The following is a 26181-nucleotide window of genomic DNA, read 5'->3' on the forward strand; positions in this document are numbered from 1 at the left end:
AGCATTACCACTTACCAATTTTATATGTGTATGTGTATAAATATATATGTATAAAATCTATATATCTATATAATCTATATATCTAATATATATATATATATATATATATATATATATAGAATATCTAATATCTAATATATATATATATATATATATATATATATATATATATATATATATATATATATATATATATATATATATAAAAACACATCTGACACAGATATCCTCCAGAAGGGCCTCACAGAAGCGGATAACTGGTGCGAGCCATGGCCTAAAGTTAAATGCCAAAAATGCATAGTCATACCCTTCGGAAAAACAAGGTTACCCCTAGCTACCAAATAGGTGGCAATCCACTGAGCACAGAAGAAGTTATCAGGGACCTGGGGACCCAGGTTGATAGTAGTCTGTCATTCGACACCTATGTAGCTAAAGTGGTTAGGAAGACCTTCTACATTGCCCACCTTATCATGAAGGGATTCTCATCTAGATCAAGGGAGGTCATAGTCTCCCTTTACTCATCACTCATCAGACCAATGATTGAGTACAATGCCCCATTCGGAATGTATCTGACCCGACACTTGCAGCAGCTGGATAGGCCACAAAAGTTCCTCACCAAAAGGATAAAGGGTCTCAAAAATCTGTCCTATGCTGCCCGACTGAAAGAACTCCAGCTCTATTCAGTCGCCACCGCTTGCTCAGAGGTGACCTTTGCCCAACATACAAGGCCATGTCAAACCCAGATTTGATGAATAAGCTTCACCTACAAAAATCTAGATCCATCAGAGCCACAAGGGCAGGAGACTTAAACCTCGACACGGCTATTAATAGGACATGCTGGAGGGATAGATTCATCACCCAAAGACTCCCTATGCTGTGGAACAAAATCCCGGTATATGTGAGGCAGAGCACCTCGCTGGCCTTGTTCAAGAGAAATCTTGACCAATGGATGGGAGATCGCAGATATACCCCAGGGATTACCTCAGTGTCACTGCTCGACAGAGGCACAGCAAAATAATGGGTATAGTTCCCCATACTAAAGGGGTGGTGTAAGCCACAAAACGATGGGCTAGGCTTGTAAATGCCCTCGGGCAGATAGCCTAGTATGAACCTATAAACCTATGAACCTATATATATTTTGCTCCCCATTTGGGGGGCACCTGACATCTGGGGCAAGAAAAACTGATGTAATGGTGTCGGCTGCATGTTTTATACCCCTGACGACCTGACGTCATGGAAGAAGGGACAGCAACCGACTCAGGATGCAAGACTTTGTTAATCAGGCCGACTGAGGGCAACCTGCCAGCAAATTACCCAAATGTAATGACTGCAACAGTGAATACACTCTAACATCTACATTTATGATAAGTGTACACAACAGTACTTTTTGCTTGGGATGGCACGATCCATTCATTCTTGTAGCTGTCCGTAGAGTACATTAGTAAAGGATTTTGCAGCTTGGACAGTATTATCCTTCAGCATGGGGGCTTTGAAACTTTCCACCTCAGTCTTAAGTAACGTGAAGTTTGCTTTTGAAAAGTTTTTCATGGTGGCTTTCTTGTCCGGGGGAGGGGGCGGAATATGGATATCCAAAGTGATTTGTTTATGGTCAGATCCAACCAGCGAGGGGTTGACCTCTGGTGTGGAACACCGGTCGCCCATGTTGGGGATGCCCAGGTCCAATAAGTTGTCACCTCTGGTGGGAGTGTTAGCCAATTGAACCAGGGCGTTTGAGTTTATAAATTCTAGGAAAGTTGGGCAAGGGAGTTAGTACTTGAGTAGTTCTCCCAGTTAATGTTTGGGTAATTAAAATCACCCAATATTAGGGTGTTTGGTTGGACCTTTGTTTCCCAGTGTTTCCAGAAACGCGGAATGGGGGTCCTGGGACATGGTGGGTGATCTGTAGCAAGCTACAATTTGAATTGCAGTTTTGCCCATTGTTAGTTGCACATGGATGATCCCTGAATCATCGTGCTGTGCCACTAACCTGGAGGTGTGGGTATCCCTGAATATGGATACACCCCCGCCGTTTGTATTTCGGTTTGGGTTCTGTTGCTGAAATGTATGGTATGAGTTTTAGCCTATTAGTGCTGGGGTGCTCTCTGGAGCCTTAAACCAGGTTTCTATTACTGCACATATATCAGTTTTCTGCATACTGAAGAGTGCCTCGAGCGCGTGCATTTTGAGGTTGAGACTTCTGGCATTGAGTAGCATTACCCCCATTTTTTTTGTTACTTGTGCTATTTATGGCGGTGGGTTTGCCTTTTGAGCCTTGCCTAAAAAAAGGCACTATGGGAGTGGCAAGAGCCTTGGCAAGTATTTGAAAGCCTAAGTGTGACAGGTGCAAGCTGTCTCTAGCGAAACAGCGTGGCTTGTCGAGCATGTCATCCCAGGTGGACAGATACTGAATCCCCTTTGAATGATACCAGAAACTTAGCCAGTTGTTGAAATCGAGAATTTTTTCTTTATACCGTGGTATCATTCTTGGTGAGGGCAGGATGTTACTCAGGGTCAGAGTCATACCGGCCTGGGCTACATGATCAGAGAGTTCTTCCAGGTCTCTCTCCCTGTAGTCCAGGGAGGTACGGCTCAGGTCATTCACACCAACATGGACAATGACAAGAGTCATATTTGTACTTGTTCTGGAGTGACCTGAGGGCTTGTGTTATGTGGCAGATCCTGGCACCCGACAGGCAGCTAACAGTAACCTTCTCCTTATTCAGCCTAACGAGTGGGACGTCAGTGTGCCTGACTGTAGTCACCTATTACTAGTATGTTGGGTATGTTATTTTGCCTTAAGGGCTGTGATTGCATGGCACACTGGTTTTGTGAAGTATGTGTTTCATGGTTTGTGTTGGGGGGTGGAGGTTGCTTGGATGTCTCTGTTGGTTTTTCAAATTTTTATTTAGAGCCTCCAAGTATGTTTCCATGTATTTGTGTGTTTTTTGCCGGTGCTGGTTTAATGGGTCTATGTAAGACTGGTGGTGTGATGCAAGTATTTCCCTTCTCTTGACTGTCTGATCCAGTCTTGGGTTGAGAGAGCTTAGCTTCTAGTTTGACTGTATAACTGCATCTCTCGCATGTATTAGTGTTTGGTGGCAGGAGGAGGGGGTTGTCTGTGTACATGAGGCAGTTGTAACATTGCCTCAAAATGCCCAGATTCACCAGTTGGACTGGAGAGTACACCTGAAACTGCCCTTTGGAGGACATGCCTGGATAGGTACAGTGAACTGTTTTACAGGATGGCTGGTTAAGTCGAATAGAGCGCCTTGTCCTTCTGTACAGTGCAGGAGGGTCTAGTGCTAGGGTTTATAAGTACTTGCTATAAGTTTTGAGCAAGTGCCAGGCTGAGAAATGAATGGCTCAAGTGCTTAAGTTGAAAGTTTGTCTAGTTCCAAGGGAAAAATTGAAGAGGAGACTTTGTGGAGCCGGGAATGGTTTTGGCTATCCGGGGCTACCTTGTGTGCAAAACCGGGCAAATTTGGAATTTATAGCAAGGAAATGGAGATAGAAATTAGCCCAAAATGGCCAATAAACTACTAATTTCTGGGCTGAAACCACTCCTCCAGGGGCAGATAGGCTGCTCAAAGCTCCCCTTTCTCACAGGTGAACAGAGAAACTTCCTTCTATCCAAGTAAGGTATGGGCAAACGCAGAGATTTGTAACACAGCCCTGAATTCAGCACTAACCTGAAAATGGACTATACTAGCTTAGAAAGGCAGGAAACAAGTATGTATGTGTGTGTGTGTATGTATATATATATATATATATATATATATATATATATATATGTATATATATATATATATATATATATATATATATATATTTTTTTTTCATGGTGTAATAATGTGGATTACTCATTCTGTGGTATCCAAACAAATGAAATCACAGTAGTGTGACATGTACTGCCACGACAAAAAAGTGGCAGCAGGCTGACTTGAAATAACAGAAACATTGTGTGTGAAGTGCATGCACAAACATGGGCATACTTAGTATGTTTTCTAAATTTTATTCACTACATGACAAAAAAAAAGGTGTTGCATTACGCATGATTGTGAAGCAAATGGTCTGGCTGTTAAAAATGTGGTTGCTATAATACAGAAGTACCTTTTTTTTTTTTTTTTTTCTCTCCAAATTAGTGAAAGCCTTACTGAATTATAAATGTGAAAGGAAAATATTTTGTGTTGGTGTTACTGCTGAACTAACAGCCTCTTTACAGATGGGTATCGACTGTTCCTCCTAGAGCTTTTTTCTTTATGCTAGATTTCAGATGATTAAGCTATTTTAAGTATATTGGTTTGCCCATTGTTGTCTGTTTCTACTGCAATATTTTTGGATGCAGTTAATTTTTTTCTGAAATGTGGATTAGTAGTTTAACATTGGGGTTCACCGCAGGTAATAATTTAAGCAAGTCTTACAGTTGCTTGTCTTTGAAAGCGTCTTTCAACAGTACCATGCTTCTTACATGACATGCTGTCCTCCACCCTGAACGGTAGCCTCCCCATCTAACCATCCTGAATCCCTTTCATATTTTCCTGTCCAGAGTGATTTTCGAATTTCATTACGTTTTTTTTTTTTTTATTAAAATATGTAAGTTATGTGTATATGACTTTATTCTTTAGTTATTGAGCTGTGCAAAAGTATTTGGTCACTCTTCACCCTTGGCATTTCCGTTGACTGTTTCAGTTCAGTTATGTAGAATTCAGAGTTGTATGAATATATGCATTAACGTCTTTGCCGCTCTCTACATTTTTCATGTATTTTAACTTTTGACTGTCTTTGTGTCACAGTATATGTAATTGTAAACCTGTGTCATATCTGATGCTTCTGCCATAGATTGAGGCTGTGAAGTGCCTTTGAACCAATAGCTGTATATTCTTGGAGTTCCAAGGAGGGATGTATATTGAAGATTTAGTGAAGAAGCCATGTGAGAGTGTGTGTTAAATGTACTCTGGTGTTCCATCCACTGTAAAGGGCTCATTTGAAGTTAATGTGATGAGTACTTAACACACAATTTATTTTTGGGGGAGGATAGTGGTATCCTATAGGTGACTTGATGTTTTTACACTGAGATTTTCCGCCAGTTTACTTCCCATTTTGAGAGGATAAGATCTAAGATTTTAATGCCCTTAGTAGGTACCCCAGTTCTGCTTCACGTAGGGCACTTTTTGCCCCTAGTCATGTGTTTACTTGCGATAGAGGTGCACCAGTATTTACAGTCATGTTCAGTTAACAGTGCTGTTTTTTTCTGCCATGTTACACATTTCTTTATCCATTTTCTCTCTTTGAGAAAGTAATATGAGAAATATGTTTAAGCATCGTAATTTCACTACTTGCTTACATTCTCTGTAAAGCTGTCTCTCTCTCTCCCTTTTCGTCCTACCTCTGTTGGTGTGATCCCTTCCTTTAAGAGAGCTGGTCCTTCTCGGAGCTGTACCTTTCATGTTTTTGCCTTTAATTTATATGTATTTGTACATTGTCGTGCCAGTCATTCATTTTTTTGTGCACCTTATTTAGCTGTCATGGTATCCAGGTATTGCACCTCCTTGAGTGTTTTTGCCAATGGAACTTGTTACATAAACTGTAATGCTAGTTGCCATCCATTTCTAGAAAGCTTGCCTCTTTTTGCATACTCATTCCACTGTTGTAACTTTTGAGATTAAAATTTGAATGATTTCATTGTTCTGTATTAATAGAACTTTCTGTGCTGTTTTGTGTCTTTTCCCAATTTTTTTTTTTTTTTTTGAGGGATCAGACCTCACCTGTTTTGAATTGTTGTGCTCTCTTTCCTTGGCAAGTTTAAATGTTTGGTACTGAAACATTCAGATTAGTTATCTATCATTATGCCATCACAGGTCATAGCCTTGCTTCCCTTCTGGTAGCTCTTCTGTCTGCAGTAAAGTCATGACTGTAGGTTCTGTACTAGTTTCACTGTATATTGAAGTCTTTAATGTAAAGTATTACATAATCACCTTTGCTGTTCACTGGCAGTAGCATGGAGAATGCCACTTTTTTTGTGGTGTATTTTTCTTGTGATTGTCCCCATTTTCACAGGCTAATTTTGCTGTGCTCCAGTAAATTTACCAGGTTATTTGTTCTTAAACGAACATTCAGTTCCCTTCTCTGTACAGCTGCTGCAGCCATCATAAAGGTTGATTGCCTGCCAATCCTAACTATGGCATAGCGGTCACCCATCGAGTACCTTCCTTTCCTCAGTTTTGCACTGTTGACAGTGAAATGCTATAAAAAAAAAATTAGTTTACCTTTTCCTTATAATTTTTTGCCGCCCTCCTTTGGGTGCTTAAGGCTCAAAGAAAAACGGTGACCTAAAAGATTCCTAAGGTATTCCTTAGTCTTTACTGGTAATGATTTGTTACACAATTTGGTTAGTAATGGTTAAAAATGTTGACTAGCTGGTGATTTTCCATTATGGAATAAACATATTTTTGTTCTTTTTTAGTGGAGAGTGAGAAAAGAAGCAATGATAGGCCTTGCTCAGTTGTACAAGAAATACTGTCTTCATAATGAAGCTGGGAAAGAAGCAGGAGAAAAAGTAAGCTGGATAAAGGATAAGCTTTTGCATATCTACTACCAGAACAGCATTGATGACAAGTGAGTTATTTTTTTATAATGTCACTCTTGTTCTTGGGTTTGTGTGGAACATTGTGGTGGCATTTGTGTATGGGACCCTGATCTTTCATTTGTTTCTAATTCCATCATTTGTGGAGTGGTATGTCTCACAAGCAGTACACTGACTCTGGTTCTTTGTATCCAGTTTTGCAAATTGTCTAAGTAGTCTTTTTACCCCAAGTAGTATCTTTATTTTTCCAGGCACTGAAAATATCTCATTCAAGTAGTCATTGACTGTTACATTTAGTTATTTCTATTTGATAAGTTATGAGAGTATTTTTTTTTACTTTTCTTTCCAGTATTTATTTCCTTAGAATGTTTAGGGTGTTACGGAGGGTTTTTTTTCTTTAAAATTTGTTCAGGATAAGATAATCTGTGTAAATGTGAATATTTCCTTTTTTGTTACTACAGTTGCTGCTTGACAGTAAGACGCATGTAGGCTATTGTCTTTGCTTCTTTGGCATTAGGTAGATGTATTGGGCTTAAAAAATCTCAGCTTTGTCCGGCTAAGAACTTGCTGTATTCTACTGGACGTATAAGAGAATTTAAGTACCTTTATCTGCACTTTTTTCAAAAAAATACAGTATTTAAATTGATTTTGACTGTGTTGCAGGAATATTAACTGAACTGGAAGTTAGTCAGTGTTTGCTGAATTTTGTTATTTGCTAGTAATAACAGGTGTGGGGGTAGCCACATTATTTGATTTCCTGTCTTTGCCTATTTAAGTGGTACAGTGTGAAATATTTTCTGCTTAAAAACCTCAGCTTTGGCCGGCTAAGAACTTGCTGTATTCAACTGGACGTATAAGAGAATTTAAGTACCTTTATCTGCACTTTTTTTTCAAAAAAATACAGTATTTAAATTGATTTTGACTGTGTTGCAGGAATATTAACTGAACTGGAAGTTTTGACTCTGCTCTTCAGTTAATCTTAGTGGCCTTGAAACTGCCCGCCCCTCTTGTAAATTTGTGTTTGGATACTCCTTCTAGGCCCTTCTCATTTGCTCACTCAACTGAGTGCAGTGAGATCATATTCTGATTTCAGGCACTCCTACTGTGTACAAAGAGAGCATCTGGGAAACAGAAAAAAAAAATAAGCTTGTTTCCTTCCTTTCCTGTTAAGGGGTATAGACTATTTGTAGGCTTGTGAGCCCCCAAACCCTTCTGTGTTGGAGGGAAGCTTTCTAGCTTAGTTTTTTTTTTTTCTTATAACTAGCCAGTTTTCTAGTTTCAGCACTCAAATCTGTTTCTTTGATCTCAGCACTTGTTCAGAAAAAAAAATTTTCATCTGCTTTTACTGTACTTGTGTTTCTACCTACTTTATTTTACTTTTGCATCATCTTAAAAGTACTCAGTTGTATTTATTACTGCTTGGTGTGTAACTCATTCTAAGCCTTTTGGTTTAAACACTTGGGCTTTGGACCAGTTGTTTTGCACTGAGAGGGTTTGTGGTCTGCACTGTAGTGGCAGAACAGGTAGCACACATCCTTCTAGGTTGGGAACTGCTGATTGAGGGCTAAGTGTCTGTTATTCTAAAAGTGTATTAATTCTGGTTTAAGCACTTGGGCTTTCAGGCCAGTTATTTTACATTAAGAGGGTTCGTGGTCTGTGGGAGGAGAGGCTGGACTCTGCCCTTCTGAGCTGGGAATTTCTGGTTAAAGGCTTATAGTGCCTGAATATTTGAACTGTATCTTACTGAAATTGGTACACCTTGTTTTCTGTAGCATAGACTAGATCCAGGCCTGCTGAATCTAGCTTTGTTTATATGCTTGTTGTTTGTTTGCTTGTTATTTCCCTGGAACGCTAATTCCACCTAATATGCGGCTTCTCAGGATCACTAGTGATATCTGCATTGCTTACTGTACTTATTTCCTTGTTTCACTTGAAAGAAAGTTATTGTCTGTCGTTTTTGCATTTAAGTTACCTGTAACACATTGCACTTAAGTTACCTGGCACTTGCTCACTAAAGCAATTATTTAAGTCAGCACTAAAAATTAAAAGCACTACACCCTCACTCCCCACTGGCCCTTGTTTTCAATTAAGGAATTCCCAATATTATTCTAGCATGTCCAAAGTTCAGTTGTCAATCTCCTCTCCGGTCCAGCTGGTGAATCTGGGAATCTTGAGGCAATGTTACAACTGCCTCATGTACACAGACAACCCTCTCCTCCTCCCAACAAATTCCAACACATGTGAGAGATGCAACCATATAGCCAAACTGGAGGCTAAGCTTTCTCAACTCAGTACTGGCATAACCAGTCAGGAGGAGAAGGAAACCACACTCACTACAATTCCAGTCTCACATAGACCTACCACGACAGCAAACCAAACACATAATCACACAAAAACATACTCGGAGGCTCTAAATAAAGATCTGTCTAAGCAGCAGAGACCTCCAAAGCAGACCACCCAAGCATCCGCTACCCCAAAACAAACCACGTGCAACACATATCTCACAAAGCCAGTGTGCCGAACAGTCACAGCCCTTAAGACTAAACAACACACCTGATACACTTGTAATAGGTGACTCCATCGTCAGGCACACTGACGTCCCGCTCACCAGGCTGAACAAGGAGAGGGTCACGGTGAGCAGCCTGTTGGGCGCTAGGAACCGCCACATAACACAAGCACTCAGGTCACTCCAAGGCAAGTACAAATATGACTCGGTCATTGTCCATGTTGGTGTGAATGACCTGAGACGTACCTCCCTGGACTACATGAAAAGAGACATAAAGGAGCTCTCTGAGCTTGTAGCCCAGGCCGGTATGACCCTGACCTTGAGTAGCATCTTACCCTCACCAAGAATTATGCCACAATATGAAGACAAGATGATCAATTTCAACAATTGGCTTAAGTACTGGTGTCATTCAAAGGGGATCCAATGCCTGTCAGTTTGGGATGATATGCTCGACAAGCCACAATGCTTCCCTAGGGATGGCTTGCACCTGTCACCCCTGGGCTTTCAGATATTGGCAGAGGCTCATGCTACCCCCATAGTGCCTTTTAGGCAAGGCTCAAAAGACAAACCCACCTCCATAGGTATCACAAGGGATAAGAAACTAAGAGTAATGCTACTCAATGCCAGAAGTCTAAACCTCAAGATGCATGCACTCGAAACTCACCTTAGCATGGAGAACATCGATATCTGTGCAGTAACAGAAACCTGGTTCAGGGCTCCCGAGAGCACCCCAGCACTACCAGGTTATACCTCATACCATGCTTTTCAGCCCCAAAACTTGGACCGAACCACAAAAGGAGGGGGAGTATCGATATTCATCAAAGATACCCACACCTCCAGGTTGGTGGCAAAGCACGAAGCATCAGAGACTATCCATGTGCAACTAACAGTGGGTAAAACTGCCTTCCAGTTTATAGCCTGCTACAGACCACCCTCCCAAACCCAGGAACCCCACTCGGCCTTTCTGAGAACACTGGAAAATATGAAGGTCTCTCCAAACACCATTACATTGGGCGACTTCAACTACCCAAACATAGACTGGGAGTATTACTCTAGCTCCAACACCCTAGCCTAAAGGTTCCTAGAATTTATAAACTCAAATGCTATGGAACAACTTGTTACCACTCCCACAAGAAGGGAAAACATACTGGACCTGATCATCACCAACATGGGGACTCTATGCTCCAGACCAGGAGTGTATCCCTCACTGGTAAGATCAGACCATTAACTAATCTCACTGGATATTCACATCCCGACCCCACCCCCTGCCCAGAAAACCACAGTGAAAAACTTCTCTAAAGCAAATTTCACACTCCTCAAAACCGAGGTGGAATCCTTCAAAGCCCCCGGGCCTGTGGAAAATACGGCCCAGACCGCAGAATCCTTTATAAACGCATTCTATGAACACCTTCAGGAATGCATGGATCATGCGATCCCAAGTAAAACCAAGACCCAATCCTCCAAAGGCAGACGTCCTGTCTGGTGGACCCCAGCCATAAACAAACTTTACAATAGAAGGAGGAAGCTACTAAATGATAGAGCAAAATCCCAAAAAGGGAAGGCATCACTGATCAGTATTAGCAAAAAAACTACGGGCACTCATAAAATTGTCTAAGGCCAGCTTCGAGAGAAAAATTGCACAGGACACTAAGGATAATCACAAGGCTTTCTTTAGTTATGTTAGGAACCTGGGTGGTAATTCCCAGATATGCTCAGAATTAGTCCATAATGACAAAAAATACACTGAACCCACAGACATTGCCAACATCCTAGCTGACAGGTTCAGCGCAAACTCCCCCCCACCACCACCACCACCACCACCACCACCAAAAGGGCAAATATTTATCCCAGCGGAGTGCTGCCCCCCTGACATCTCAGATGCTCAGGTAAGAGCCGCCCTCTCCAAAGCAAAAAACACAGCATCAATGGGACCAGACGGTGTCCCGGGCTGCGTCCTACATGAACCCCAAGAAGAGCTAAACCCAAACATAAAACTACTGTTCAATCTCAGCCTTACTACAGGATATGTGCCCAAATAGTGGCGTACAGCAACAGACAGTGGTCCCTCTCCATAAAGGTGGTGCCTCAACGGATCCTGGAAACTATCGCCCCATAAGCCTGACTAGCTTGGTCTGCAAAGCTATGTAAAGGATCATCATGGACCTCATAAATAAAGATATTGGGTACCTACAGACACTGGATCCTACCCAGTTTGGCTTTAAGGGCAGATCCTGTCTCTTTAAACCTGGTTGATTTCTTTGAAACAGTCACCAAGGCCATTGACGAGGGCAAGGTGGTCCACACAGCCTACCTGGACCTCGCAAAAGCCTTCGATACACTACCCCACTCGGGCATTATTGATAAGCTCACCAGCTTAAATATAAACCCCTATGTCTCTAGATGGATTGCAAACTGGCTCAAGGACAGAACCCACATGGTTAGAATTGCTGGAGCCATGTCAGGCTCCAAACCAGTTACAAGTGGTGTCCCACAAGGCTGAGTCCTGGGACCTGTCTTGTTCGGTATATATTTCTCGGAGGTACAGGCCAACACGGAAGGACTGTGGCTGACCAAGTTCGCAGATGACTGTAAACTGGGCGCCATAATCGACTCTCCAGCCGACACAAGCATCCTCCAAAAGGGCCTCATAGAAACAGACAACTGGTGCCAGAGCCATGGCCTCACGCTAAATGCCAAAAAGTGTATAGTCATCCCCTTTGGCAAAAACAAAGTGCCCGCAAATTACCACATAGGTGGTAATCCATTAAGTACAGAAGAAGTAATTAGGGACCTGGGGACCCAAGTTGATAGCAATCTCTCATTTGACAACCACGTGGCCAAAGTGGTTAGAAAAACATTTTATATAGCCCACCTAATCATGAAGGGATTCACATCTAGATCAGGGGAGGTCATCGTGCCTCCCTTTACTCATCCGTCATCAGGCCCATAATTGAGTACAATGCCCCTTTTGGGATGTACCTTACCAGACACCTGCAGCACCTGGAAAGACCCCAAAAGTACCTCACCAAGAGGATCAAAGGGCTCAAACAGATGCCATATGCTACCCAGTTAAAGAAACTCCAGCTCTACTCAGTGGCATACGGGCGATCTGTGCCTGACGTATAAAGCCATGTCCAACCCAGAATTAATGGACATGCTGCACCTCAGAAAATCCAAATCCCATCGAACTACACGCTCGAGAGACTTGAACCTCAGCACTGAAATAAATAGGACATGCTGGAGGGACAGATTCATAACCCAGAGGCTCCCTTCACTCTGGAATAAAATCCCAGTCCAGGTTAGGCAGAGTCCCTCATTGACTCTCTTCAAGAGGAATCTTGATGAGTGGATGGGAGATCGTAGGTTTACCCCGGGTATCACTTCTGTGTCACTGTTAGACAGAGGCACAGTATACTAACCTCGAAAAAGGGCATAGCAAAATAAATTTAAAATGGGTGGCGAAAGCCAAACACATTCTGTCTAGGCTTATAAATGCCCTAGGGCAGATAGCCTAGTATGAACCTATGTATATATATATATATATATATATATATATATATAGTATGAACCTATGAACCTATATATATATATATATATATATATATGTGTGTGTGTATGTATATATATATATATGTATGTATATATATATATATATATATATATATATATATATATATATATGTATATATATATATATATATATATATATATATATATATATATATATAAATATATGTATATACATACATACACAGTACAGCAATGTGGAGTGAATATTCATCTCTGGATGGATATGAATTCACTTGCCTGTTATAGGCTTTTCATGGTAGATGCCCTATATAGAAACTGGACTTATCAGGAAAGATGCACAGAGCCCAGTGGAAATCATTCCTCTGCACCTTTTCTCACCAAGAACAAAACAGAAGCACTAATCCCAAGATAAGTACTAAGAAGTGGAATGTTGCAGATTTTAAAACTAAGATGAAAAAAAATGGGTCGTGCTAAGAATTGCAGTGTGCAATAAGGAGTTGTAAAGATAAGGAAGAGGTTACCTCTAGATTTAGCTGCCTAAGGAGAGAGCTACTAATTTTTAACAAGCTTTTGCATGGTGTTTGGCACTCAGCATTATGGATTGCAGTGGGAGGATAAATACATTTATATAACTTACGTGTGGTGACTTTACAAAATGATCATTTTGTATTTACTGACAAAAGCCTATAAAAGAGGCGAGGGAAGAAATCATGTGGGCAAATGAGTAGTTCGGTCAGGCAACTAAAGATAAAGTGACAACAGCATGGTTGGTGGGTGATAAAGCATAATTTGTGACTTGGAAGAGACACGTCTTTTGTTTCTTTCCTAGTTTACATTTGTAATGGAAGACAGAATGCAGTTCAAAATAGTGCAGTGAAGAGAAACCAGAAATTGTAAAACGGACGAAAGTCACAAAGCAATACAATATACAAGAAGTGTTATAAAGAAACTAACCATCTGATGTTTTCATCTGATCTTGAACCCATGAGTTTGGATCCGAACTCTGATCCAACTCGACCGCATTACATAGCTTGGATCCAAGAGCTGAGCTCCTCCTCTCCCCCACTCCATCATTACTCCCTCATGTCTCATTTGCCACCATCACGAATGGCATCTTCCAGTCGAGCTCCTCCTGGGATTGTTTATTTAGGTTACTGTGAATAAGTATTTTATGTCAATAACTATTTTATTTCTCCACCTGTCTTCCTTTCTTACCGTTTTTTTCAGCACATTCTTTGTTCTAGTGCCAATAAAAAAAAAAAATCTTTGCAGACAGGCTTTAGTTTTTTTTTTTTTCTTCTTCTATGTCCGAAGCCCCTAAGCCAGAGTTTAAAAACTGCAGAGGGTGGGGGCACAAAATATCACCCTCCAATGCCCACACCCTGTGTGTTTATTTCTTGGGTGCTAGTCACTTAGAGTCCTCCTGCTTTGTCTCCACGGGCGTCAACCAGCACGTGCTTATTTACAGGAGGAACAAATTTATTCTGAAGGGCCTGCTTCCCTCCTCTTCTACGCAGGCCTCTCCTTCAGGAGCCCAGAATCCCTACAAAGCTGACCAGGAGCACCCTGCTAAGTCTATCGACTAAAAGAAAGCCCGCAAGGAAGACCAGCCTCTTAAGAGGCCTTACAGATTCCAGGGCTTCTCGTTCTCCTTCACCAGAACGCAAGTGCTCCTCTCCCCACTCAACCACACCAAGGTTCTTGCCAAATATTTTGCTCCTGCCTACGCTTCCCCAGTCTTCACCTCCCGAAGCCACCACTCCAGACCGGGTTCAATTGCTTCCTCTGCCAGGTCCCCTTGCTCCTTCTCTGATGCCAAGATGGACAGGATTTTGATGTGTTCTCTCCTTGCATAGATGCAGTTGAGGGTGTTGCCTACTCTGTCTCCCTCCAGAGCCCGTGAGCACCCAACCCTAACCTTTACCTTTGGTTCCAGTTCTGATCCGACTCTCTGGTCTGAAGCTCCCGAGTGTCGAGACCTTGGCGCCGATGAATATTCTTACATTGACTTCAGTGGTAATTGAGTGCTTTGGTTCCGACCAGTTCAGCACCGATAGACTCTTGGAGATGTGACTTCAATGTCGAATCCAAGGGGTGGGCATTGGGCTCGAGGCTTTTGGATCCGTCCCTACCTGTCTGCGTTTGACAGTTCGGCTCCGACGGCCTCCTCGGCACCAGGGCTTGCGGGTCTGGGAATTTTCAATGCCTGTGGCTTCATCTGTGGCAGAGTTGTCCTTGGGTACTCACTCTCCTTTGGCTTTTGAGGTGGTGTAGAGAGTTCTCTCCACTCCAGTGAGGGCCCTGACACTCCCAGCTTCGGATACTTTGTTGGCTCCCTATGTATCTGTGCAGCAGGCATCCCTCTCGTCCTCCTAGGGGACTGCTTGTTCCTCAGGCTTCGAGCCTTGCTCCACAGCTGGAACCCCAACAGCCTTCTGATTGCTCCCCAGATCTTCCCACTGAGGAGGCCCATGGAAATCACAGGTGCAAGAGGAGGCACTTGGACTCTTCTCCAAAGTTGCTCACCGATGACTTTGATTTTGAGGAAGGAGATGAGTCCCCCAGATTCCCACCTGATGTCTCCTTTGAAGACATCATGGAAATCCTCAGGCAGAAAGTTGGGTGGTCTACCAAAAACCCTTATCCAGAAGAATCTATATTTTTCGAGGCATTTTCAACAGGACCTTCTACTTCCTGGGTGACCCCCCCCCTCCCCTTGCGGATCCCTTGATAGACCCTTATTTCCCCACAGTGCATGGAAGGAACCCAGAAAGGTCCCATTCGTCTAAGGGTATCCCTGTTGATGCCATGATGGTTGCAGTGGCACCAAAAATAAACTTTCAAGAGAGTTCCACTGACTGTCACTTTATCAGGGAATCTAGGGCTTTGGAAATATTCGGGAATCGAGTTTATTCTTCAGCAACCTTCACTCTGAGGGCGCTGAACTATTTGGCCCACATCACCAAGCTTCAGAGGGATCTAATCAAGGAGATCGCTCAGCCTCCCACAGGATCCACGCCTGAAGAGAAGAGATCTGTCTCTTCTAAGCTGGCCACCCTCACTGCCCTATCCATCACCTCTATGAGGCTAGTTTCACATGTTGCGTAAGGAACCTGTATGGCAGCCAGTTCTGGTATTGCTATTAGACAACATGCCTGGATGCAACTTTTTGATTTTTATGACCCCTTCAAGTCGTCATTCACTAACGCCCCTTTCAGCGGATTAGCCTTGTTCGGTCCATTCCTGACACTTACTCTGAGTGAGAAAGATGGGAAGACGCTTTCTGCTGTAGGGATCTGCTTCACTACCCCACAAAGATCCTTTTCCCAGAATCCGCATGGTGGTAAGAAGCTGTGGTTGTGGTAGTCTAATAGCTGTTCTTTTCAGTCTCCGGGAGAGGTTTCCTCCAAAGGCAGAGGGGGAAACAATGGACACTGCCCTAGGGGCAGAGGGGGGGGTCCTTTCTCGGAGAAAACCTTTCCACAGCCAAGAGGGTTTGCCCGACTGCTCCACTCTGGAAGCATTCGTGGGCTGTCTATCACATTACCCAACAGCCTTGGAGGCCATCACTGCAGACCGTTGGGTGTTGTCCATCATATCCAGAGGGTACAACATTCTTTTTCTGGCCAATCCCAGACCCAGAAAAACCCTCTCCAATGTTCCACCAGATCAGAGGTAGGTAGCAGCCATGGAAATTTTTGGTCTGCTAAGAAAGAGTCATTCAGCCAGTCCCCCCAGACCAGTCCAGATCAGGCATCTATTCAAGATTCGTTTTGGTGCTAGAAAAGACGGGGGACTTGAGACCTATACTGGACCTCACCGATCTGAACAAATCAGTTGCCAAAACAACGTTCCAAATGGTCACTATCCTGTCCATTCTTCCCATATTACAGGAGGAAGACTGAATGTGCTCCATAGACCTCCAGGATGCGTACTACCATATAAAGATGGACAGGCACTCCAAGAGGTTTCTCCTCTTCTAGTTGTGAGCCAGTCACTTCCAGTTCCGAGTACTTCCCTTTGGTCTCACCACAGCCCCCAGGGTGGTCACCAAAGTCATGGCAGTAGTGGCAGACCATTTCAGACTGCAGGGTTTCCAAGTATTCCCGTACCTGAATGGCTGGCTTATAACTGCTTCCACAAGACACAGATTGTTGCTAGCCCAGAGTTACATCTTACAACTATCTCAATACTTGAATTGTTGTCAACTTGAAAAAGGTGCATCTCCAACCAGTTCAAGTCCTAGACTTTATAGGAGCACGTCTCAACACTTTACAGTTCAAGGCCCTTCTTCTTCCCCAGCGAATCTTGTCATTACAGCTTCACATCAGACAAATTCTACTCATTCTATGCCCCCCCCCCCCACTCTGGTGAAACTGGTTCTTTGAGCTCTGGGGTCTATGGCTGCAACCATTATTCCCTCAGCCCATCTTCATATGAGAGTACTTCAATAGACCTTGGCAGTGCAATGGTCTCTCTTAAATCTTCCTGTCTTTTATCCGTTACGATCGTCAAGGGTCTGCAAACTTTCTCTAATGTGGTGGCTTCACACTCAAAATCTTCTGGTCTATCGTCCTTTATTACCTCCTACACCTTCAGCCATGGTAATCACAGACACATCCAGTGGGGGGGGGGCATTACCTGGAACAGACTGGCCAAGGCACATAGTCAGCCGTGGAAATCAATTTGCATATAAATGTCTTGGAGATGAGATCAGTGCTTCTGGCATTGCAAGCACTTCACGGCTGTCTTCTGACCGTGACTATTGCTATCCAGACAGACAATATTTCGGTAGTCTGGTATATAAACCAACAAGGAAGAACGAGATCCTACACCCTTTGTCAAAAAGTCACGAGATGGTGGGAATGGGCGATCTCTTCCAACTGCTTTCTTATCATGACACAAATTACGGGAAGTCCAGCTTTCCAGCTGACAGGCTCAGCCAAACCCTGCTGATGCCTTACGAGTGGTCTCTCAGCCCAATAGTGGTGAACATGATCTTCCAGAAATGGGGTCATCCTTGTTGCGATCTCTTTGTCTCTCCTTCAAACACAAAGTGCAACAAGTTCTTCACTCTAAATCCTCCACCATGGGAATCCCCAAGAGGTGGTCTAGTTCACACTTGGCCCCCCCCGATCTTTTGTATGCATTCCCTCCCTTGCCCCTTATTTCAAAATTTCTTCAGAAAGCCAGGAGGTTGAAGTGCAAAGTCATCCTCATTGCCCCATTCTGGCTTCAACAAATCTGGCTTCCCATGCTGTGGTGTCATCTGTTCTCCCTAGATTCTGCATCCATTTCAGAATCTTTTTTCACACCCCTCCGGTCACCCTCACCTGGACATTGTCAATGTCAGGTTGACAGCTTGGCTAATCCACTTCCAGTGATGGCTAGAGTTCCTCGGCTGTTGTCCTCTAAGAATATCGTTTTAGCAGCCTACAAAGCTTCCACTAGGAAAATCTATGCTGATCAGTGGAAGAGGTTTTCTGTCTGGGCTCAACAACACAGAGTTGATCTTTTTTCTGCTCCTACTCCCTTTATCTTGGATTTTCTTTCTAACCTTTTTCACAAAGGTTCCAGTTCATCTACCATCAATGTGCAACTAGCAGCCATTTCTAATTACCATGTGGGCTTTAATGCCTCTTCTTTGGCTTCTTCAGAACTTTTGAAAAGTTTTCTCAAGGGTACTTTTCCTTCTCCGTCCGCCTGTTAAAGTCATTCCCCCTTGGGATCTCACTTTAGTTCTTCAGGCCTTAACATCTCCCCCCTTTGAGCCAGCTGCCAAAGTGGACCTTCAGTTCTTCTTCTGGAAAACTGCATTTCTTATAGCTGTTACTTCAGCAAAGAGAGTTTCAGAACTTCAAGCATTATGCATCAAGCCCCTGTACCTTATTTTTCATAAGGACAACGTTACCCTTCGCACTAATCCCTTCATTTTTCCCAAAAGTTGCTTTGGAGGGGAACATCAATCAAGAGGTCAACCTACCATTTTTTTTCCAAAACTTCCATAACAAAGGGGAAATACCAACTCCATTCTCTGTATGTACATAGACAGTTGAGATTTTATCTGGATAGAAACAAATCCTTTCGCAAATCAGATCAGTTATTTGTTTGTCTTTCGAAGTCCGGACTAGGAAGACCGGTTTCAAAAGTGACAATTTCTAATTGGATTTGTAAGTGTATCCACTTGATTTGTAATCTTAAAACACATTTCCTTACCAGACAAAGTGAAAGCCCATTCCACCAGTTCCATTTCTACCTCCTCTGCATTCTGGTCCAAAGTTTCCATAGATGACATCTGTACAGCAGCATGTTGGCTAACTCTCATATCTTTATCAACCACTACAAATTGGACATAATTTCCAGAAGCCGAGCATCCTTTGGCTCTGCCGTGCTTCCTAACATCCTTCTTTAGGGCCATCCATGGTCGAAGTAGCTAGGGATTCTCTCCCATGGGTTGAAGATCCGATGAAACAACATCATCAGATAAAGAAGTTTTCTTACCATAATGTTCACCTGTGTTGTTGTCTTTCATCTGTCTTCAACTTTCTCCCCATCATCCCCATTCCTTTTTTGAGGACCTGCGACATGGCGCTCAGACCATTTCCTGTAACCTTTGAGCTCCTGAAGATGGTGTTACTTTTTCTGGTGCACGTATTTCTTATTCTTGTGCTCTGGCTGTTTCAGGAATCTCGATCTGAGGTAGTGATGGTGGAGTGAGGAATTGTGGGTGGAGGAGGAGGAGCTCAGCTCCTGAATCCAAGCTATGTAATGTGGCTGAGTCTGCTCCGAACCCATGAGTTGAAGACAGATGAAAGACGACAACATAGATGGAACATTATGATAAGAACATAACTTCTTTTTTCCCTCACAGCAGTCTGTGTCAGTTCATGTGCTTTTCAGCAAAGCCTTCAAATGTTATTTACATCTTTAAATACAATCTCTACTCTCTAGCTCCTTCCTCATTTCATAGATTAACCCTTCGTGACCTGTTCAAATTTCTTTCTGACTCATGAGAGGCCACTCTGGTTTCTGTTCTAGTTTAAATATGGAGTGGAAAACAGAATGCAATTAAACACAGTGGAATAGAAGTATACCACAATATATAAAATAGGAGAAGTCAACAAAGTAGTACAAATATGCAGAACAATACAAGGAATCAAAATTACCTTTCCCTCACACCAACCTATGGCAGAGTCCGAGTGAGCTTTCTCAGTGGAGACTTAAAATTTTGTTCCTGTCCGGACACTGGAACTGATGGACTGGTCATTGATTACACTTTATCTGTATTGCAACAAAGAGAATACAAGCTAGTTTGATCTCTTCCCCATCACATTTTGTAGTGCTGTCATCTAGCTCTCCATATCTTGCTGCCATCATCGAGCACTTCAGTAGCCCTCAGGATTAGCTCCTGCATTTTAAGGATTCTTTTAATTTTTGGCTAGGTAAGTTCCTTTCTCACCTAAAATTGCTTGTATTCAAATACATGGTTAAAAGTCAGATATGAAGTTGTTCAATCTCGCTGTTCATTCATCACTGATGGGTTCGGAGCCGATCCTCGGCTCTGACATGGCAGTTTAGCAAAGCTCAAAGATTACCATTAGCTCGAGACCAAGCCCCTTATCCCAAGATGCACTGCTGGAATTACCTCGAATCTAGTTTGACGCGGCACTCATCTCTTGGTTTCCAGCTCTGCTCGAGACTTATTCAATGAATTAGCAAGTTTTTCTTAAAAATGTTCTTATTTTTTTATATCTAGACTATTGCTTAGTGTTCCCTTATCCAAAATGTTACCTTCTTTTTGGGCCTTGTTAGTTTTCGTGGACTTTTCTTTGCTAGTGTTGACTTTGGCCTTTAGTAGTGTAGCTTTAGCGCCATTTTGTAGTTGGGTATTAACTAAATATACAGTTAGTTTCTTGTGTTGTTTTATATATATATATATATATATATATATATATATCATACATACACACACACACACACATATATATATATATATATATATATATATATATATATATATATATACACACATATTCACACACACACACACACACACACACACACACACACGCACACACAGTGTGGCCTTTTGGGAATTGTTAATATTGTGTGTGTTTGCTTAGTTGTTGTTGTTGTTTAAAGGGTGATGTAATTTGTCTATTATTATGTCTGAAGATAAAGACAGACATCCTAAGTCTGGTTTCAAAAAATGTCCAGACTGTGGGAAAAAAGATGTCTGTCACAGACGGACACATTCAATGTATTTATTGTCTGGGTGAGGTGCTCCTTCAGGAGTCCTGCAGTATCTCCCTCTTCTTTTCCACTAGGGTGCTTGCTGAGAGGAAGGGAAAGGTCATGGATTGGGGTCTTCTTAAGCATGCCTTTGTCTAAGCTTTGACCAGGATGGAGCCAGCAAGTCATCGAAGTCCTCCAAATCCTCTTCAGACTCTGCCAAAAAAGTCTAAGAAAGTGGAACTTGCTGTGACTTCAGCTCCACAGCCTTCAGAGCTGACAGTCTTTTCCTTTTGGACCTGGGCGCTGCCTTGGGACCGGTCTCTGAATCTCCTTCTCCGTTACTCCAGTCGACCTCATCGGTGCATTCCTCCAGGTCCTGTGTTAGTCTTTCGGATTCGGACATGGACCGACTGGTACAGAAGGTCTTAAAGGCTCCAGGCCTAGCTAAATTGCTGTCTGTTCCGACCCAGGCGTCGGAACCGAAGACTACTACCCATAAATTGACTGCTCCTCCTTCGAGCCATATCAGTTTTTTGGAGCCGGATGAGACCAACCTGATAGTTGTAGAACCCTTGGAGCCGACACATATTCCAGTGTCATCGGCTCCATCTACTCTGACATCCTCTGCACCGACTGGGGACTCTAGGAGCCGACACTCTCTGGTTGGGTTCATGGAGGATAGTAGCACTGACTTGTCTGTGCCGACTCTTCCTCTCTGGGCCTCGGTGTGGGTGAGCTCCGCCCCCACTCGGGCTCAGAGCCCACAGCATCAGTGCTGGAGGGGATCATGGTTTCTTCGGGTCCATTGACCCCTTCTCATAGGAGCTATGTTGCCTTCGAAGCCATGAGGCAAGTACTGTCTCCCAAGACTTCCTCATCAGCAGGTCTGGCTTCTTCCCCTAAAGTGCATGTGTCTGCTTCTGCTTCCATTGGCCACCCTAAACGTGGAGACCCAGAGTCTCAGGTTGCCCCACTGGGCACCCCCTGCTCTTCTGAGACTTCCCCAGAGGAAGTTCCCAGAAAGAGTGTGTGCAAGAGGAGGCACTTGGACTCCCCACAGGAGTCATTGACATCTGACACTGACTTGGATGAGTCAGAAGGGTCCCCTTGACCCCCCTCTGAGGACATCTCCTTTGCGCAGATCCTTGAGTTCCTTAGGCAGAGAGGTGATTGGCAGTCCAAAAACCCTACTGAGGATGAGTCGGTTCTTCTGAAGGCTTTTGGGTCTCAACGTTCCACCTCCTGGGTATCTCCACCCTACGATGAGCTTATGCAGCTGGTCTCTCGTAGGGCATGGGAGTCTCCGAAGTCCATGGAGCCTGCCCCTTGGAGGCCGAATAAGTTTATCTCTGCCCCAGCGGATACAGCTGGTCTCTCATAGGGCATGGGAGTCTCCGGAGTCCATGGAGCCTGTCCCTTGGAGGCCGAATAAGTTTATCTCTGCCCCAGCGGTTAAAACCTTCTTGTCTGAGTCCCTGTTGAGTCTGTGGTGGTGGCGGCAGCCACCAAGAAGGAATTGTCTGAAATTTCTGCGCCTATCCATCCTCCTAACAGAGATTTTAGGATCATGGATAGATATGGGAAACGCATGTTCAGTTCAGCGACTTTCTCTCTTCAGTCACTGAACTATCTGACCCATTTCACTAGACTGCAAAGAGATCTCATTAAGGAGTTGGGAAATGCTCTTCAGGGTGCTGTAGCTGCAGTTGTCACTGACAAAGTTTCTGCCCAGCTTGCTACCCTTAATTCCATTGTGAACTTATCCATGCGTCTCATATCATATGCAGCAGATGGGTCAAGTAAGGCTGCAGGAGCAGGGATTGCTCTTCGTAGGCATGCCTGGATGTGCCTCTGTTCCTTCGCGTTGCTCTTCAAGTCTTCATTCGTAAATACCCCGTTTGATGCCTCATCCTTGTTTGGGCTTAAGGTAAAGGAAACATTGACCAGGTGTGAACAGGAGTGAAAGACTCTGTCTGCCGTCGGAGTCTGTTTTTCTATCCCTGCTCGGCTGTACTCCAAAGGCCAAAGGGGAGGAAAGATGTGGTTCCGTAAAGCCCAAGGAGCCTTTCAGGACACACGTGGAGAACCTTCCTCCAGGGGCAGAAGAGGAAGTAATAATGGAAGACGCTGCCCTCGTGGCAGAGGGTGTCTGCAACACCAGGATGACAGAGATCATTTCCCTGGTCAGCCCTATCAGTGCTCCTGAGAGGAGGCCCGATAGTCCTGCTCTGGAGGCAGTCGGGGGTCGCTTATCTTTGCACCCAGTAGCCTGGCTAGATATTACAAACAACAGATGGGTACAAAGCATAATTTCCAGAGGGTATTTCATACCATTCTCTTCTTCCCCCATTCCTGTCAAGAGAATCCCGGACGTTCCACCCAGTTACAGGGAACAAGCAACCACAGAGGTCCTCAAGTTGCTATAGAAAAAAGTCATCCAGCCATTCCCAGCAGACCAAACAGGATTTGGAACTTACTCAAGATTCTTTTTGGTTCCAAAGAAAACAGGGGACTGGAGACCCATTTTGGACCTCTGCAGACTGAATTGATTTGTAAGAAAAGAGAAGTTTCGGATGGTCACGCTTCAGTTCATACTTCCCTTTTTAGGGAAGGACAATTGGATTTGCTCAGTCGATCTCAAGGATGCGTACTACCATATAAAAATGGCCAGACCATCCAGAGGTCATCTGTTTCCGGCTGGGAGCCAGTCACTACCAGTTTCGAGCCCTGCTCTTTGGTCTCACTACAGCCCCAGAGTGTTTACCAAATGTATGGCAGTGGTCTTGGCTCACCTGAGGCGTCTAGGATTCCAGGTGTTTCTGTACCTAGACTGTTGGCTCCTTACCTCCACCACTGTGCATCAACTGATTCAGGCAACAGAATCCACTCTGACACTCTGCAACCACTTCGGTTTACGGTCAACTTCGAAAAGTCTGCCTTGTCGCCATCGCAGTATATTATCTTTATAGGGGCAGAGTTAGACACTTCAACCACCACTCTTCGTCTTCCACTCGAAAGGGTATCAATTCTTCGCCAGCACATCACTTCTTTGGTGTCAAAGAACAGAGCTGTATTAGCAGAGGTCTTGAAAGTACTAGGTTTGATGGCAGCAGCAATATTAGCCATTCCATTGGTGAGGATGCATATGCAGAATCTTAAGTGGCTTCTTGTCACGCAATGGTCTTACCAGGAATTGTCAAAGAACCATATGATTCTGAGTACAAACTCTTGCAAGAGGGATCTTCACTGGTGGTTGACATCTCTACATGTCACAATAGGACGCCCCTTTGTCCCCCCCCCCCTCCCCGTAGCCACTGTGACCACGGACACTTCCCTGATAGGGTGGGGGGGGGGCATTTTCAGGAAAAGATTGCCCAAGACACATGGACGGATCAAGAGTCACACTTGCATATCAATGTTCTACAGATGAAAGCTGTACTTCTGGTGTTGCAGTACTTTCAGGACTCTCTCCCTCTAGGGACAATTGCCATATAGACAGACAATACGTCAGTGGTCTGGTATTTGAACAAACAGGGCAGGACCAAATCTTACACCCTTTGCCGAGAAGCCCTCAGAATTTGGCAGTGGGCTGTGTCATCCCAGCGCTTTCTGTTGGAAACACACATCCCGGGAAGATCCAACGTGATAGCAGACAAGCTGAGCAGGGCAATCTTGTTGCCACATGAGTGGTCCCTCAAACAGGAGATTGTGGATAGGATTTTCCACAAATGGGGCCAGCCTTGCTGCGATATTTTTGCCAGCCCCATCAACACCGAATGCAGAAGCTACTTTGCCCTGATACCCCCTCCGGGAAAACCACCGAGGGATGCACTCATACACGATTGGCCCCCGGGTCTCCTGTATGCATTTCCCCCAATTCCACTGATACCCAGATTTTTACAGACCGCAAAGTCACTGGGAAGGACTGTCAGTCTTATAGCCCCTCTTTGGCCACGGCCAATTTGGTTTCCATTTCTTTACCATCGTCTCTTGGAGGATCCATGGATCCTGGACCCATTTCCAGATCTTCTGACTCGCCTGTCAGGGGACCTCCATCCTTCCTTGCAGTCACTGAAGCTAACAGCTTGGCTGCTCCAGTTCCCCGTCTAGCCAGGCTTCATAATATTTCATATGACACAAGTCAAATTTTGTTGGCTTCCCACAAACCTTCCATCAGAAAATTGTATTGTAGTAAGTGGAAGAGATTTTTCATTTGGGCTTCTAATAAGAACCTTGACCCTTACAAAGCTCCACTGTCATCCATACTAGAATTTTTGACTGAGATTTTTCACGAAGGAGCAGCAGCTGCAACCGTTAGGGTCCAGTTAGCAGCCATATCTAATTTTCATCTAGGTATTGATTGCCTAAGTATTATGCAACATCAGTTATCCAAGGCCTTCCTCAAAGGTACCTTTCACATTAGGCCTCCAGTGAAGACTCCTTATTCTCCCTGGAGCTTGAATTTCATGCTATCCCATATTGCTCTTCCTCCCTTTGAACCAGCATCATCTAGTGAGCTCAAGTTTCTGTCTTGGAAAACTATTTTTCTAGTGGCCATTACTTATGCCTGCAGGTTGTCAGAGCTTTAGGCATTATCTCTCAAGCCCCCTATATAATTTTCCATCCTGACAGAGTATCCGTTAGGACTAATCCTTCCTTTTTGCCTAAAGTATGTTCTAAGGCAAACGTCAACCAAGTTATTGAGTTGCCCGTGTTCTTCCCCAACCATACCAATAAGTTAGAATACATGCTGCACAAACTCGATGTTCACAGACAGCTTAGGTCTTATCTGGACAGAACAAAAGAATTCAGAAAGTCAGACCAGCTTTTTGTTTCATTCTCTGAAGCCAGAACAGGTAGACATGTGGCTAAAACAACCCTTTCTTAAGTGGCTTTTGGATATTATCACCTACACTTACTCATCTGCTAATAGGTCTTTGTTGCGTAAAGTGAAGGCGCACTCAACCAGAGCAGTCTCTACTTCTTTGGCCTTTCAAGCAAAGTTACCCCTTGATAATATCTATGCTGCAGCCTCTTGGTCTAAGCCTCACACTTTTATCACTCATTACAAAGTGGACAAGGCCTCCACGGACAGGGCTTCCTTTGGTTCTACAGTCCTGAAAAATGTATTCCTTGAGCCACCCAGGATTTAGGGTGCTAGGGACACTACACATCAGGGATGAATGAACGGCGAGATTGAACAACTTCACATAAAGAAGTTATGTACTCACCATAACGTTCCATATGAGTTGTTCCGTCACGCCTTCATTCTCATGCCCCTCCCTCCTTCCCTCACCTGCTGATAGTTGACCTGGAGGCTGACTTC

At 43.7% G+C, this 26181-nt stretch overlaps 1 protein-coding gene across 3 annotated transcripts in view; it reads left to right on the forward strand.

Annotated features, from left to right (window-relative positions):
• Positions 1-26181, forward strand: part of PDS5A (PDS5 cohesin associated factor A) — a 4482835-nt gene that overhangs the window by 821219 nt on the left and 3635435 nt on the right. For all 3 annotated transcript variants that reach the window (XM_044062931.1, XM_044062930.1, XM_044062932.1), the window contains exon 12: positions 6464-6615. In XM_044062931.1, the coding sequence (XP_043918866.1) occupies positions 6464-6615 (152 nt within the window). The remainder of the gene's footprint in view (positions 1-6463; positions 6616-26181) is intronic.

Source organism: Protopterus annectens, chromosome 2.part1 (genome assembly GCF_019279795.1).
Source record: "Protopterus annectens isolate FY-2018-M chromosome 2.part1, PAN1.0, whole genome shotgun sequence".
Lineage (NCBI taxonomy): Eukaryota > Metazoa > Chordata > Ceratodontiformes > Protopteridae > Protopterus > Protopterus annectens.